The 15,544-nt window shown below is 42.2% G+C and overlaps 1 protein-coding gene across 1 annotated transcript in view; it reads right to left on the bottom strand.

The window, feature by feature from the left end:
• The window catches only part of RTN1 (reticulon 1), a 254,602-nt gene extending 240,135 nt beyond the window's left edge, over window positions 1–14,467 (bottom strand). The window contains exon 1 of the mRNA XM_028169229.2: window positions 14,054–14,467. Coding sequence (XP_028025030.2) covers window positions 14,054–14,294 — 241 coding nt within the window. The 5' untranslated portion in view covers window positions 14,295–14,467. The remainder of the gene's footprint in view (window positions 1–14,053) is intronic.
• Between the last annotated feature and the right edge of the window lie 1,077 nt (window positions 14,468–15,544).

Below are 15,544 nucleotides of genomic sequence, written 5' to 3' on the forward strand. Positions count from 1 at the left end.
CTAAGAGTTAGAAAGTTATTTAATTCCTCCATCCATAAAAGGCCTCCGAAAAAATGCCAGAATTTGTGTCCAAAATGGTGTTTGTAAGTACACTTTCCTGAGCAGAGATTCCAAAGCTTTCATCAGATTCTCCAATGGGGATCTGTGATCCTGAAAAGATAAAGAATTACTAACCTAATGTATCCTCTCTATTATATCTCCTCTGTCATATAAGCGACCAACCCAGCTACGCTTACATACCTCCAGTAACAAGAAACTCATCACCATATGAGGTAGTCCAAGCTATTTTCATATTTCACAGCTTAACTCATGATCGACCACAGTTCCATCCTCCAGAGTCACGTAGAACATACCCAGTCCCTATGCCACTTGGCAGTTCTTTATGTATTTTTAGGTGGCTGTCATAATCCATCCTATCTCCTCTTGTGCAGGCTGTAAATCTTCAGTTCTTTCAACCAGAGTCCAGGTTTCTGCTACCATCTCTGCTCCGGCGCTCTCAGTACCCTCAGGACTTGGCCCAGCCCTGAATGCGGTCAACCCTCCCGGAGCCAAGCACAACTCTCGGCTCCTGGTTCTGGGCACCTTGAGTTAATAAGACTAAGAGTTCCTCACCTGGGGGGAAGCTGGCTTGCCCCATTGACTGAGAGTTAACTATGGTTAAATAAAGCACTTCTATTTTTTTCTTTATATGTGTTGCAGTTTCACTGTGACCCTCCTATTCTGTTTATAGAGTTAGTTTGAGAATCCTACTGCAAGAAAAATCTCTGGATTCTCAAGTTCTGTCATTCCAAGTTTTAGCTACTGTCACCCTCACCCAGCTTTTCTCTCTCACTCTAGTTCAGATAGGTTTTCATCTAGGTTAATGCCTTACAAGTATGCTACTTTCACTGCACAGTCTTTTATGCTTATCTTGTATATAATGTCCAGAATTTTTAGCTGTACTTAGCAAGAGGGATAAGGAAAAGCTGTCTACTCCATCTTTCCAGAAGTATTAATCTATTTATGGAAGACTTTTAAATCTATAGAGCTGTAAGACTAGCATGCAAGTACCTACAAGCCCACAGGGCCAATTAATTTAAGCTTGGGGGGTGAGGTGGGGGTGAGGTGCAGGGGCTGGCTTTCACTGTGATAGCCTCTCTGGGAGACAGCCTCTTCCAGACTACCATGCACACATGGGGCAGCTTTCTACATTTACTGCCCTTCCACTGAGCGGGAGATTAAGAATAGACCTCACCTGGCCCCCATGGGCACGCCTCAGCCCTGCTCCAGCCACAGTTCACTCTTTAGAACATGAAGAATGGGGTGGGTCGCCACTCCAACTGCACTCTTCGTAGCCAGAATGTCTCCCAATGTGGATTGCCAGAACCAACTTCTCCCCAGCCCCACTCTTCCTCGCTCTCCTGCCATTCCCCACTAACATTTTGCTGAGGTTCAGCTAAGCACACCAAGCATTTTCTATTAAAACACCTAGAGCCGAGGTGACATGATTTTTTCTCAATCTTTATTCTCTTAGACCTCTCTTCTGCATCTGACAGTGCTACCAGGCTTCCTATTAGTAGTTCCTTACAGATGTAGAGTAATTTGTAATTTGCATGTACCTCCTCTTGTTATCTCATTTTATCCTCAAAACAGCCCTGTAAGGTAGCCAGGACAATGGTATCATGCCCATTTTACATATGAAGAAACTGAGACATAAAGCAGGTTTGCCCACATTGACATATTAGGTGCCAAAGCCAAGACTAGACAAATCTGTCTTCTCGGTCAAGACTAATTCTATACCATGCCATCTTGATTTCCATGATACTATAATAATGAGGGGAGTTACCACCTGATTGCCAGGCACTCTACAAGACCTAGTGCCACATACACAGAATCTGAGGCTGAGGGAGGTTCAATAACTGGCCTAATGCCACTCAGCTAGTAAGACACAAGGAGCACTTGCTCTGTTCTTGGCCCTTTGTTCCTCCCACACTACATAATCTCTTCCAAAAAACTATTCTATGGCTTCTCTTCTAATTTTCTTTTAATTTTTAAAAAAATTTTTATTTATTTATTTTTGGCTGCATTGGGTCTTCATTGCTGCTCACGGGCTTTCTCTAGTTGCAGCAAGCAGGATCTACTCTTCATTGCAGTGCGCGGGCTTCTCATTGCAGTGGCTTCTCTTGTTGCGGAGCACAGGCTCTAGGCATGCGGGCTTCAGTAGTTGTGGCATGCGGGCTCAGTAGTTGTGGTTCGTGGGCTCTAGAGCACAGGCTCAGTAGTTGTGGTGCACAGGATTAGTTGTTCTGTGGCATGCGTGATCTTCCCAGACCAGGGCTCGAACCTATGTCCCCTACATTGACAGGTGGATTCTTAACCACTGCACCACCAGGGAAGTCCCCTTTTCTAATTTTCTAAACCTTTATCTACAATCCTGTTTTCATCTCCAAAATCCGTTCCTTAATATACAGAGCCAAGTGGAGATTTCCACTCAAATGCTTTTCTTCATTTTGAGCCCCATATGACAAAAATGAATGCATTATCCTCATCTCTCTGACCAGTGCCCCCTCCCACCTCTCTATAGCACCATCATTCTCCAAGCCATAGGAACAGAACCTTAGAGTTGATTCATTCCTCCCTTCATCCCCAGTCACAAAGTCCTGTTGAATGTTCCCATGAAGTGCTCATTTTTCCTCCTCTTTCTTCCCAGGTACCTTCCTCTTCATTCCCATGTTTATTTAATCAAGCCTCTGAAACTGATGTTACTGAGTCAGCCTTCTTTCAGCAAAAGTGCAGGTTTCAGGATCATCCCCGTTGAGTTCATCATCTATGCCACTGTTGGACTAATCTTCCTTAACACAGCTTTATACAGTCATTCCTCAGTATTCACTGGGAATTGGTTCCAGGACCCTGTGTAAATACCAATATCCATGGATGCTCAAGTCCCTTATATAAAATGGTATAGTACAGTGGGCCCTTCATATCAGTGAAGGCGGATGTGGAACCCAAGGATACAGGGGGCTGACTGTATTACTTCCCTCACGTATAAACCTTCAAAGGTCCCAGAATCCATATAAAAGGAGTCTAGAGTCCCATGAATAGCTTTCAAACCCCCCAGAATCTGTCTCCCTGAACCCGAATGGGCAGGTTAAAACACCCTGGTCATTGCTCATCTCTATGTCATCACCCATGTCTCTCCCCTCACCTAAAACTGCCTTTCTGCCACTTCTGCTTATTTCTGATCTATCTATCCTTTAGGCGTAAGTCACACTCCACCTCTTTCAAGACACCAGGTACCCTGGAACCCATAAAATTATGAAATCTGTACAGTGCTTATAGCTTGTAGTACCCATCCAAGCACCAGGCTGGACAAACCACCTTTGTTTTGTGTGGTTTAGTCACATCTCCCATCTAGATAGTAAGCTTGGAGGAATGGAGAAAGAGGACCTGGCTCATGTTCCATCATTCCCCACAGCTCCTAGCAAAATGCTGAGCATAAGGAGGAGAGTCAATAAATCAGTGCTTCTTAAAGTTTTAACATGCATTTGGCAGGCTTGCTTCCCTGAGTTGAGGTCCGTGAATCGCTTCACGTGATCTTGAAGCAGGTCATCTACAGACCACATTTTGAGAGGCCTGATATTTCGGGATCCGTTGAAAACTTCATGCCAAAGGGAGATGTGACACTGCTTTTTATTCTTATGCTCACCAACTGGATCAGCAGTAACTTGAATACACACAATTTTCTGTTGTCCAAGACTTGTTTTTAAAAAAGGAAGACATGCTATGCATAAAACAAAATTCTAGATACTTTTAAGGATGAGAGATAGTCAACAAATTCCCCACATTCAGGAAGCAAGAATTTGGTCTATAACTGGTTTTATAACAATCTCATGCAGTAGATGAATTGAAAAATCCATTTGGGGATTGGACATGGAAGTCAGAATGCAGAACAGTTCCAGCTAAGAATGTAAATCATTAGGCAACTCAGAAAACATGATTTTACAATAAATAATCTGACATAAACATACAGATAGTGAGGCAGAGGACTAAGGACAGAATCATATGATGCTTTTAGCAATATGGAATTAGTTAATGAATTCCCCAAACATTTTAGAATATATCGAATATTTATGGAATTAGAGTCTGTAGTAAAAAAAATGAAAAAGATAGTTCAGGAAAAAAGAATAAATAAAAGAGATGCTTGTAGATAGCATGTTTCACATTTAGGTTAATAACCCCAAATTGTATAAAACTGTGTCATTCTCAAGAGGCAAGAATGTTACATTATAGAGTTTTTCTCAACAATGGAGAACTAGAGAAGAATTTAAAGATGGCCACAATCCTGTGGAGAGTGCATTTTTTAGAGAGCCAATTTGAACTGTGGTTTTTGTGATGAGTACTGTTTCTGGTTTCATTTGTGAGCTGTTCTCTCTTGAGAAATATGCCTTCTCCAACAACCACAGGTAAGGTTAGGTGTATCGTTTTCTCTTATGAAGGAATAAAGATCTTGGTGTAACTTAACACTTTCCTTTCTGTTTCCCCCAATAAACAGCAACCTCACTTGTGCTTAAATATCAGTAACTGAGAGGCAATCTATCTCTTTTCTGGGAGATTCTAATTATTAGAACTTTCTCCTTCATTAAGTTGAAATGTGTTTCTCTGATTTACCCACCAGTCCCAATTTTGCCTTGTGAAATCACCTCGGTCAAGTCTTCATTTGGTTCATAAGATTTCTTCTAGTATTTGAATTTTACTTTCAGATCTCCTTTCATTCTCTTATTCTGGCTAAAAAGTCTTAATTTTTTTCAACCATTTCTCAAACAGCATTTTTTTTTCTAGAAGCCACACCAATCTAGTCACCTTTCTCTCACTGTACTAGTGTCTCTAAACCATGGCACCCATCACTTAGTATAAGATTCCAAATTTTGTCTGCCTAGAACAGAATCTAGGGGGACTATTACCTCATATAATGTGTACCCAAGACTTTCTATTAATACTACCTAAAATTACATAAGATATTTTAGTAATTTCACCATACCACTAGCTCATATTTAGTTAATTACAACCCTCAAAGTTCCCATTCCCCACAATTAACTATTTTAACTTGTGTCTCCTACATTCTGAACATATTAAATAGAATTTGCAGAACCTACAGTCAGAAATTCATAATTTTACAGGCTACTATTCTTCCCTCCCCTCTAAAATCCCCTAGCTTTGAAGCCCAGGCCACTGTGCCCTTTCCTAAAGATATCAGCACCAGTTCACTGTATTCTCCAATTGCTTCCATCTTTGCAATTTCAGAAATCATGTAGGTAATTATCTCACTCCCAGCCTTGTCATTCTTCTGGACGCCACTCCTCTGTTGACCTTGTCCTCCACTACATCTGTCTCCCAATCCCCTCAATAACTGTACCCCCTCCTTAATCTCCATATCACACACTACATCTTGAATCTTATCCTTTCAGCCCCCTTACTCTAGTACCTCAGCTCCTGCTCTTCTTCAACCCTGCCAGTACGCACAACCCACTGTTCACATCATCTTTTCACTGTGCTTCATCCCCCTCTGTCCTCCTTCCTCCTCCCCAGATTCCACAACCCGCCAGTACTCTCACTGCCTTGCACACATCCTTAACTCCACTGCCCATCTCATCTTGTCATACTTACCAGAAAAAAACAAAAACCAATCCAACTGTCCACCTACTTGAAATCAACACTGATGGGAAAAAAAGACAACATGTATGATAACTGGTCTTGCTTTAAGCTCATGACCTTCAACTCCAAGTGGGCACTGGGGATGCTTAGAATTCCTACCATTTCCCCTAGACATTTCACTCTCCCAATCTCCTACACAAAACTTGTATACCTTCTCCCCTCCTCTCAAACTTCCAACTCCACTCTTGCCTTCACTCTGCTGTTGACCTTTCTTCCTATTTCATTGAACTTCCACCTCTCCTCAGCCCCACCCCTGCACCTGTGCCCCCTTCTCTGTCTTTCCTCCAGTTATATCCATGAACTGTCCTTACGTCTATCTAACATCACCCCTCCATTGTGTCCTGATCCATTTCCCCTCACGTGCTCAGGGACATAGTACAGGAAATGCCCCCTCCCTCTCCTGTACCATCCATCTTTCCACCCTTATTAAATCATTTGTATCATCTTACAAATACGCTTTAATATCCCCCATAGTAAAAAATAATTAAATAAAACTTTCCCTTCTCTTGATCCCAACCCTCCAGGTAGTTATGTTCCTATTTTTCTAGTTTCCTCCTTCAAAAGAGTTATGTCTATAATATTGTCTCTCATTTTCTCCTTTCTCATTTTCCCTAAAACCCATTCCAACCAAAGTTTTCCCCCAACACTTCACAATAAAACAGCTTCATCAAATTCATGCTTCCTCATTGTCAAATCCAATGGCTGATTCTCAGTCCTCATCTTACCCAACCTACAAGCAGCATTTGACAGAGTCAATCATTCCATCCCTCTTAAAAATACATTTCTCTGCCTTCTGGAATCCCACTTTTTCAGTTCTCCTTCTACATCATTAAGCCACTTTTACTCAGTTTCCTTTGCTTGAAACTCTGAGTATTTGGGTATCCCAGGACTCCTTGACCTCTTCACTGTCAAAACTCACTCTCTCTTGGTGATCTCAACTCTATGCCAACAACTCCAAAATTTACATACCCAGACCAGACCATTCCCCACCCCTGACCTCTACACTACCTGCTTGACATCACTGCTTGGCTATCTAATGAGCATTTCAGAGTTAGCATTTGCAAAACCAAACTCCTGGCTTTTCCCCAAAACCTGCCCCTCCCAAAGTCTTCCCAATCCCAGCTAATAGCAACTCCATTCTTGCATTTGCTCAGGCCATAAAATGGTGTCATCCTTAACTCTTTTCTCTCACACCCGTACAAAACCCATTAGGGATACACTGTTAGCTTTACACTTAGAATATATCTAGAATCCAAGCACTTTTCACCTCCTCCAATGTATCACCCCAGTGCAAGCCACTATCATCTCTTGCTTGCATTATTACAATAGCTTCCTAGTTGGTCATTCTTGCTCCATATTCCTCCCCTCCTCCCCCATTTTAGATTCTCAACACAGTACAGAGTGATCCACTAAACTTAATTTAAAACTTAACTCCAAACATGTTCCTCCCCTACTGTAAACCCTCCAGTGGCTCCCATCAAACTCAGAGTAATATCCAAAACTCTTAAAATGGCCTATAGGACCTAATCTGCCCATCACCCCTCACCCTGCACTCTGAGCCCATCTCCTACCATTTTCACCTTGTTCACCCCACTTCAGTGACCTCCCTGCCATTCCAGGGAGTACTTTCACCCAGGGCCTTTGCACAGACTATTCCTTCTGCTTAAAATGATCTTCTGCATCTGCATGATTTACTCTGTCACTTTCTTCAAGTCTTTGCTTTAATGCCACCTTATCAAAGAGGACTTTTTTGACTATCTCTCTCACTCTACTGCTCTATTTTAACTTTCTCCTTAGGACTTATCATACCTTGACATTTATTTTTTCTTCTTTGTCTCCCCTCTGTCTTCTCTCCTTCCCTGCGTACACACACACACACACACACACACAGTAGGATATATAATTTATAGGAGATAAACTTTTATCTGTCCTTTTCTGTACCGTACCCTTAGTGCTTAGAACAATGCCTGGCATAGAGCAGGGGTTCAATAAATAATAGTATAATCATGAATGAATTAAATAATGCTCTATTGCTGAATTTGATAACAATGGTTGCTGCTGAAGAGGGATAACAGCTGGCTGGTTGAAAGACTGAGTGTGAATACTTCCTTTTCTCTGTACACCCTTCTGTAGCTTTTAAATTTTAATATCACGTCCATGTGCTTCTTACCCCAACAAGGAATTTTTTTAATTAGAGTAAAAAATTATTTTAATAAAAAGAATTTGCTTTTGAGTTAACATTAAAATCAAAAATTTTAAACAGCAGTGCTACCCTCTACCATATCAATCATCTTTTGAAACTTTGTGCCATTTGCAAAATTAAAGAGCGTGCTTTCTAATGTAAGTTGAGTACTTTCTAGAGTTCCTGTGCATAGTAAGTGCTGTGCATATGTTGGTGATTCAGAATACGAAAAAGAGAAAATTATGTTTTATGGGCATTATTTTTTTAGTGAACCAATGGGAATTGCTGGTGATCAACATGTTTATTATTTTCTAAGGGTTTATAAATATTCAGCATAATAATGCATTCTTAGATTCTACCAGCACTCAGCAACAAATATATTGGCTTGTAAGTTTTAAATATCCATTGTTTTCCCTTTTCTGAAAATCATTCCCCATTTCAACTTTTCTAAAATTAGTCTTATTCTCAAGAGATACTAGGAATGACATCAAAACTGCTCACCACACTCATTCTATACCATGAGATATAAAGTAGTTGGCTCCAAAGAGCCAATCTTATCAGAGCAGTGACACAGTAGTCTACTTGCTATTTACTTATCCTGGGCTTCCAGTCTCTCCTTCCGTATGTTTTAGATTGCCCAGCTTAAGAATCACTGTCCATTTTAATTATTTATTTTTAAATGATGAACTTTCGTGAACTTCCATTATCTCATATAGATATAAGACTAAAAAAACAGAAAAAAATGTTTTCCTTGTGATGAGAACTCAAACTCTCTTAACAACTTTCATATTTAACATGCAGCACTGTTAATTATATTAATTATGTTGTACATTACATCCTGAGTACTTATTTATCTTACCTGGAAGTTTGTACCTTTTGACTGCCTTCATCCAATTCCCCCTCCACCCACCCCCCCACCTCTGGTAACCACAAATCTGATCTCTTTTTCCATGAGTTTGTTTGCTTGTTTGTTTTGGAAGTATAACTGACCTACAATACTATGTTAGTTCCTGTCACACAACATAGTGGTTCAATATTCCTGTACATTTCCAAATGATCACTGTCCATTTTAAATAATATGGGTTAAATGTGAACTGAGAAACTCTTCCCTCTCCTTTTTTTCATTACTCTCACTAGAGCATCTTCCACAAGCAGTGAGCCCCTCTAGTTCATGTTCTTCTCATTGCTCTTTTTGCCCTCAAATATTATTTAAACAAATAAAACTGGTTGTCTTTCATCTTTTGACCATATTCTTTCATGGAAAGCATTCCTGTGTGGATGTATTAGTCTCTTGAAATATGTCTTTTATTTTCACTGCCGTCTATATTTTACAGTGCCTTTTTTCAAATCTCCCTTAGTCACCACTGAGATAACTACCTTTAACTTTAAAATAAAAGCACTACTAACTAATACAAGGATCTTTGAGTACTATTCAGCCACAGTTACTTCTATGAAGAAGATAGAATTAGCTAGATACATAGTTAGGTAGATAGATAGATTTTGTTTTCCCCCAGCTACGCCCTTTGAGCAAGCTATGCTAGTATTTATTTATCCTATGTCGACCTCAGAAAACTAATTCATGACTGTGTGCCCATGTGGTTAGGTTATTATAATACCCTTCTAAACAATCTTCCAGCAATGACTTGGGAATGAGGAAAATTAAAAATGACATAAAAGAACTGTTTAACTAAATACTAATGTGAAACAGAAAGGTGCACATGTTCTAGGAAACCAAAACCCGTGTTTAGCACAGATCCTTACACAAAGGAGGCATTCAATAAATGTTTACTAAATTGAATTGAATCTCAATGGTCTCTCACTTTACAGATAATAAAAACTTTCCATAAAATTTTTGGAAGTTTTGTCTATCTCCCAGGCTATGCAAGATAGACAGTATAATGAACAAAATAATCCACAACTCTTCTCCAAACCCTCAGAGTCAGAAGTAGATGAACAGCCTAGAGAAGAGATGGGAGCAGGAAGGTCTATGGTGTACCTGAGGGACAATGAGTAGGATGGGTTTCCTGGAACAGTGAGTTCATGAAAAGGAAGTTATGCTGAAAGCTCTGATAAAATTTATTTATCAATGTATTTTTAGGGTATGTAAGTGTTTCTAAATTTTAATTTAACCTAATTTGAATTCCCAATATGAAAGGATAAGTACTGTAGTTACTGCCAGAAATGTCATTGATTATATTCAGGGCCTATGTCCAGAGAAATAAATTGCATTAGAAACTCTTATTTTTCTTATAGGTTCTGTAAAATATTGTAAAAGCTAGTGTGGTGTTCCTTCCCATTTCAATAGAACTGTAGCTTTCTTAAAAGATGAAAGAAAACAGAGGACTGAAATTTACACCTTCTGAAGAGGATTGCTGGGAATGACTCAAAAATTTTTAAAAATGTACACATCTATCAAGCACATCCACAAGAAAAGACAGCTAATCCAGTCTCTACATGGATTTTAGAAGATGATTGGTAATGTGCATGGTACAATTTATTATATTAAACAGAATAAATGCAGGACATATAAGCATTTCTGAAAGGTATTTAAATCATGATAGATTAAGAATAGTTTTTTCCAATAGAGTATCACATTCAGCATTTGAAAAATATAAATTTATGAGCACTGTAGTCCAAGTAAATTGGAAAAATACCTCTCTCTCCCTCTCTCACTTCCCTCCCCCTTGGCAATCATCCAGAAATTTAAGTCAAATTATCTATAAGTCAATATCACTAAAGCAAATCATCACACTGGGCTGCTTTCTCCAGACCATTCTCCATTCTCTTATTCATTTTGCCTTCCATGCATGAATCAGTCAGTGAGTTAATTTCCAAAGTGGCCAATGAGTTAATTCTTACCATTGCATTTTGTTCAAATATTCTATTTTAAATTCTTCCTTTAAACAAAGGGCGATTCTTCTATCCTTGTGTTATTGTATGCTCCTTTTGAATAGTTTCCAGGAATAAAATAACTGACCATGAAAAAACGAAAATGTTGCTCTTCACATTCTTTGTATAAAGTTATTAGATGATGGCACTGTTTCATGATTAACAATCTAACATGTTGTAGCCTACATATAGTGCATTAAATGTTTCCTTGGCAACAGACATCATATCACATGCCCATTATCAATTTTAGACATGAAAAACTGTAGCTTTAGAAAAAAGTGTTACTTTTTGTTAAGGACATTTCCATCCCACAAAAGGGACAGAAGCAATGAGAATATCTGTACTGATGGAGTACAGGTAGAGAATACAGTACTGACGGAGTTTTATAGTGCAACTTTAATGATGTTTAAACATATATTCATTCCAGGACATCACTGAAAAATATTTTTGGAAATATTTCTTTAGGAACTTTAATTACCATCAATGTGTAAAAATAAATAACAGAATTTCTGTCCAGATGGCATGATTAGTGGTGTTTTTCAGAAAAAAGTTTTTAAAACATCAATATCTGTCTTACATTTTAGAATTTCATTTGAGAAAGAAACAAAAGCTGTTTACAGTGCATCACACTCAAAGTCTAAGTTACTTCTTAGTTTGATTTGAGTCCCAAAGAGCACCATTCTTTTAAAAAAAGGAAAGCCATGTGCTTAATAGGCTTCCTCTGGATTTTGTCCCTGATTTAAGTTGAGGATGCACCTGCTGACTCTGCTTATTGCAACAGAACTGCCAAAACAACAGATAAGGAAGTTGGCCCAGATTTTATTTGAATTTTTCAAGATCTAGTTATTTATTTAGATATCATTTCTGGCATCTGAGACTCTTATAACAGCCCATACAGTCTACTAAAAAAGAAACATACAAACTTAAAACATTAAATAACCAACAACTATATGAGAAATTCCTTCAAGCAGCAATAATAAATCTAAAAATTTCTATATAAATATGCAAACTATGTGCTCCTTCTGCCTCCCTTCATTCTCCTCCCATCCAAAGTTAGCATCATGTTCGATTTTATTAGTGTATTTGTTGCCTAGGATAGGAAACCCCTAATATATTCAACAAAGTAAAATATTTCTATAATAATATTAAAAATTGCAAATGCCTACTTTGTCACAGTTGTTCTAGGCATTTTGTATACAGCAACCATTTTAGTGGATAGTATGTTACTGAACAGGGGGCGCTTAGCTTCCTCTCCCTAGTTCACCTAACCTTGGGGACACCAGTGGGAGGTGGGCAATGTTTATAAATTATTTACTTTGATGACAGTGGATAAAGGTTCTGTACTATGAGCTACTCTCAACGAGGAATGGTAATGGTAAACCAATGAAATGTGTACCTTCCTTTGTCTATTAGCTTCTGCCATCTTCTTTTGCAATTATAAAAAGTTTTGTTTTCTCTCCATTTAGATGAAGAAGTTGAGGTCTCTCTTAGTCTTAAATCCTCCCCTCCTCCACATAATAACTAATATATGACAAATGGGGTTTTCTGCTTTTGAGTCTTTCTTTCCTTTTCCTTTCTCTAGTTTTTCTTTCTTTACTTTTGTTTCTTCCCTTCATAATGTTTTATTCGACACATTCCCTAAATCTCCCTTCCTCAGGTCAAATCGTTTGTACTAGAGAAGAATTAAGACTACCTAAGGAGGGCTTCCCTGGTGGCGCAGTGGTTGAGAGTCTGCCTGCTAATGCAGGGGACACGAGTTCGAGCCCTGGTCTGGGAAGATCCCACATGCCGCAGAGCAGCTGGGCCCGTGGGCCACAATTACTGAGCTTGCGCGTCTGGAGCCTGTGCTCCGCAACAAGAGAGGCCGCGACAGTGAGAGGCCCGCGCACCGCGATGAAGAGTGGCCCCCGCTCGCCGCAACTGGAGAAAGCCCTCGCACAGAAACGAAGACCCAACACAGCCATAAATAAATAAATTAATTAATTTTAAAAAAAAAAGACATGGTTTCGATATTCTTGTAAGGAGATATATTCTTTCTGAAAACATCAGAATAAAAAAAAAAAAAAAAAGACTACCTAAGGACTACCTAAGACACTCCACACGACCCTTAAGAGAGGCAATGGTTTAAGAAAGGGGTTCCCCTAAAGCAGCTGCCATGAACAAGCATGCCAGTCCCGCCCCCTTCCCCTCCTGCAGAATCACCCAGCACCCGGCCTTCAAGAGCTACATTTCCAAAACTACACAACTCTCATTCCACCACAGCAAAGCTTTCTCCGGGAACAACACAACACAGCACCCTCTACCCCACTCCCTGGAAACACAAGAGCTACCCAAGCCAGCAGCCCCTCCCCAAAGCTCGCCTCAGGCATCCTTCGGACAGAATGCTTCAGGATCCCTGGTCCCCGCTGAGCACCCACGTGCTCCAGTTCTGAAGGGGAAGTCAGGCGAAAGGAGGGCGAACCCAGGGCAATTTCCAAAGGACCAGGCAGGTTCAGACTGATGGTAAACTGTGCCTGAACACTCACCGCCACTCAAGCCCTCTAACACCTCAGCCAGCGACCGCTCTAAAGGGCTGCAAGTATCACAGCTCCCTTCGAGATGGGAGCATCCGGGGAGCTGGGAAAGAAGGGCTCTGGGCGGGAGCCGCCACAACTCCCAACCTTCTGGCAACGCTGTCCCTCTGCCATTAGACACACCTTGGCGTTTCGGTTTAGTGTGAGGGGGGAGGGGGAGATAGAGGAGGTGAAGGGAAAGGGGCTAGGAGTAGGGTGTGGCGATTCTTGGAGGGAAGGGAGAGTTAAAGTCACGTCTCTGCCCTGGATCGAGCAGGGTCTAGGGGCAGCAGGCCCGCCCGTCGCTTTGTTGTCAGCGTCCCCTGTCGCTGGCGCGCGCCGGGCGCACAAACACGCCTCAGAATATCATCCCAACTGGCCAAGCGGGCCTTACGGCCCCCAGCCCCTTCCAAGAAGGAAAAAACTTGTACACAGGCGCGGCAGCAGCCAAGATGCTGCGGTTTGCCTCTGAGAACAACTTTGAAAGCCGGAAAAATAATGATAATGAAATAAAAGGATGAATAGTATTTTGTTTTCTTCGGAGCCTTTGGAAAAATAAAATTTCTGTCCCTACCAGTCCACTAATATTTACAGTCGCCTGTGGCGAAGGGGGGTTAAGGTTGGTGCTCAAGATAGAGAGCGCGAGGTAGGTGCATAGGCGAGCTGCAGAGAAGGGGACCGGTTGGGGGACCCGAGTCCCCGACGCCATTTGCGGGGCAGCGGCGCCCGCCCGCCTTACCTGTGGATGCAGTTTCCATGGCAACGGGCGGCGGCCGGGCGGGGCCTGAGCCCAGTTCCCGCGGCACAGCTTCTCGGGCCCCGGAGCCCAGCCCAGGTCCGGGCTCTCCCGCCTGCGGCTCGGGCTTGGCCCCTTTCGGCGTCACCGCTTCTTCCTCCCCCTCGCCCCGGTCCCCGAACCACTGGGACCCGGGACTGGCCAGCGGCAGCAGTTCTTCTTTGGGATCGGGCGGCGCGGCCATAGCTGGCAGTTCCCCGGGCGCAGCGACGGCTGCTTGGCGGGGCCGAGGTGCAGTGACTGGGCGGGAGGGCGGGCAGGCGCTCCCTGCTGCTGCCCCCGCCGGGACTCAGGGCTTGGGGAGGTTGCGGTGTCAGCGCCGCCGCCGCCGCAGCTGCTGCAACTCCGGCCGAGCTGCTGCCTGCCGCTTTCCGCGTTTCAGCTCCTCCTCCTCCCCCTCCACTTCCTCCCGGCCCCGCCCCGGCCGCTGCCTGCGCTCCTCCTCCTATTCCCGGCGCCGCCGCCGCTGCCGCTTCGCTACTCCCAAGCCTGTCATTACGCAGGTGAAAAAGGCCTGCTTGGTCCGGGTCTTCCTTTGTACACGTCAGCCACCGCTCTGCAGGCCTACATTAGGGGATGTGCCACATCCACTTGAATCTTCCTCTCATTTGGGGGAGAATCAGAGAGGATGAGCAGATAGAAACAGCCCCCAGCTGAAGAGTGACTGATTAGGCAAGCTGCCCTCCCAACTCATAAAGTTAGACCTCGACTGGTGTCCTGGGACCCGAGGCAAAGAAAGGAAGCTGGAGCCCTCAAGGCCACTGTTCTGAGGGTGACCAGTATCATCTGTGGAGGGGGCTGGTCTTCGCGGGGAGGGGTGAAAATGGTTGTTGACAGATGGAGACGAGGGAATCTGCAACCCCGAGGTTAAATGCTGCATCCATAAACTGTTTCCAAAACAACCTAAAACAGTGGAGTATAGGAAAGAGCTATCAGGAGAGCCTCCGAGAAAAGCTTACCAGACTTCATTACTACCAGCACTGAGGGCGAATAAGACAGCAATAGGCAGGACAAAAACAACTTATGTTCCCTTTCAGAAACCCTGAGCCAAAGCCATACGAATTATAAGCTGTCCGTGCAGTCTATTTTATTTGAGAAGTTGGACATTCCAGAAAGCTTGCTGCTGCTTCCCCACCCACCCATTTTCCTTTACAGCTCTCTCTGATAAGATGGAAGATATTTGACAGATAAACAGAAACTCAGAGGAGGGAAGTGACTTGGCTTATAATGTATTATTCCTATATTTAGATACATCTTTTCAAACGAGACTTGTGCTTTATTGGTTCCTAAATTGTCTATGAAATGATGTGGTTGGGGAAAAAAATAACACACAGTCCAACACACAAGGTGGAGGAATAAGCCCATCCACTGCTCCTTCTCTAGAGAAGGTGGGGCATCAGGCAAGCTACTGTGAGGCTTTGTGGGATTGCTAAG

Source organism: Balaenoptera acutorostrata, chromosome 3 (assembly GCF_949987535.1).
Source record: "Balaenoptera acutorostrata chromosome 3, mBalAcu1.1, whole genome shotgun sequence".
NCBI classification, from domain to species: domain Eukaryota; kingdom Metazoa; phylum Chordata; class Mammalia; order Artiodactyla; family Balaenopteridae; genus Balaenoptera; species Balaenoptera acutorostrata.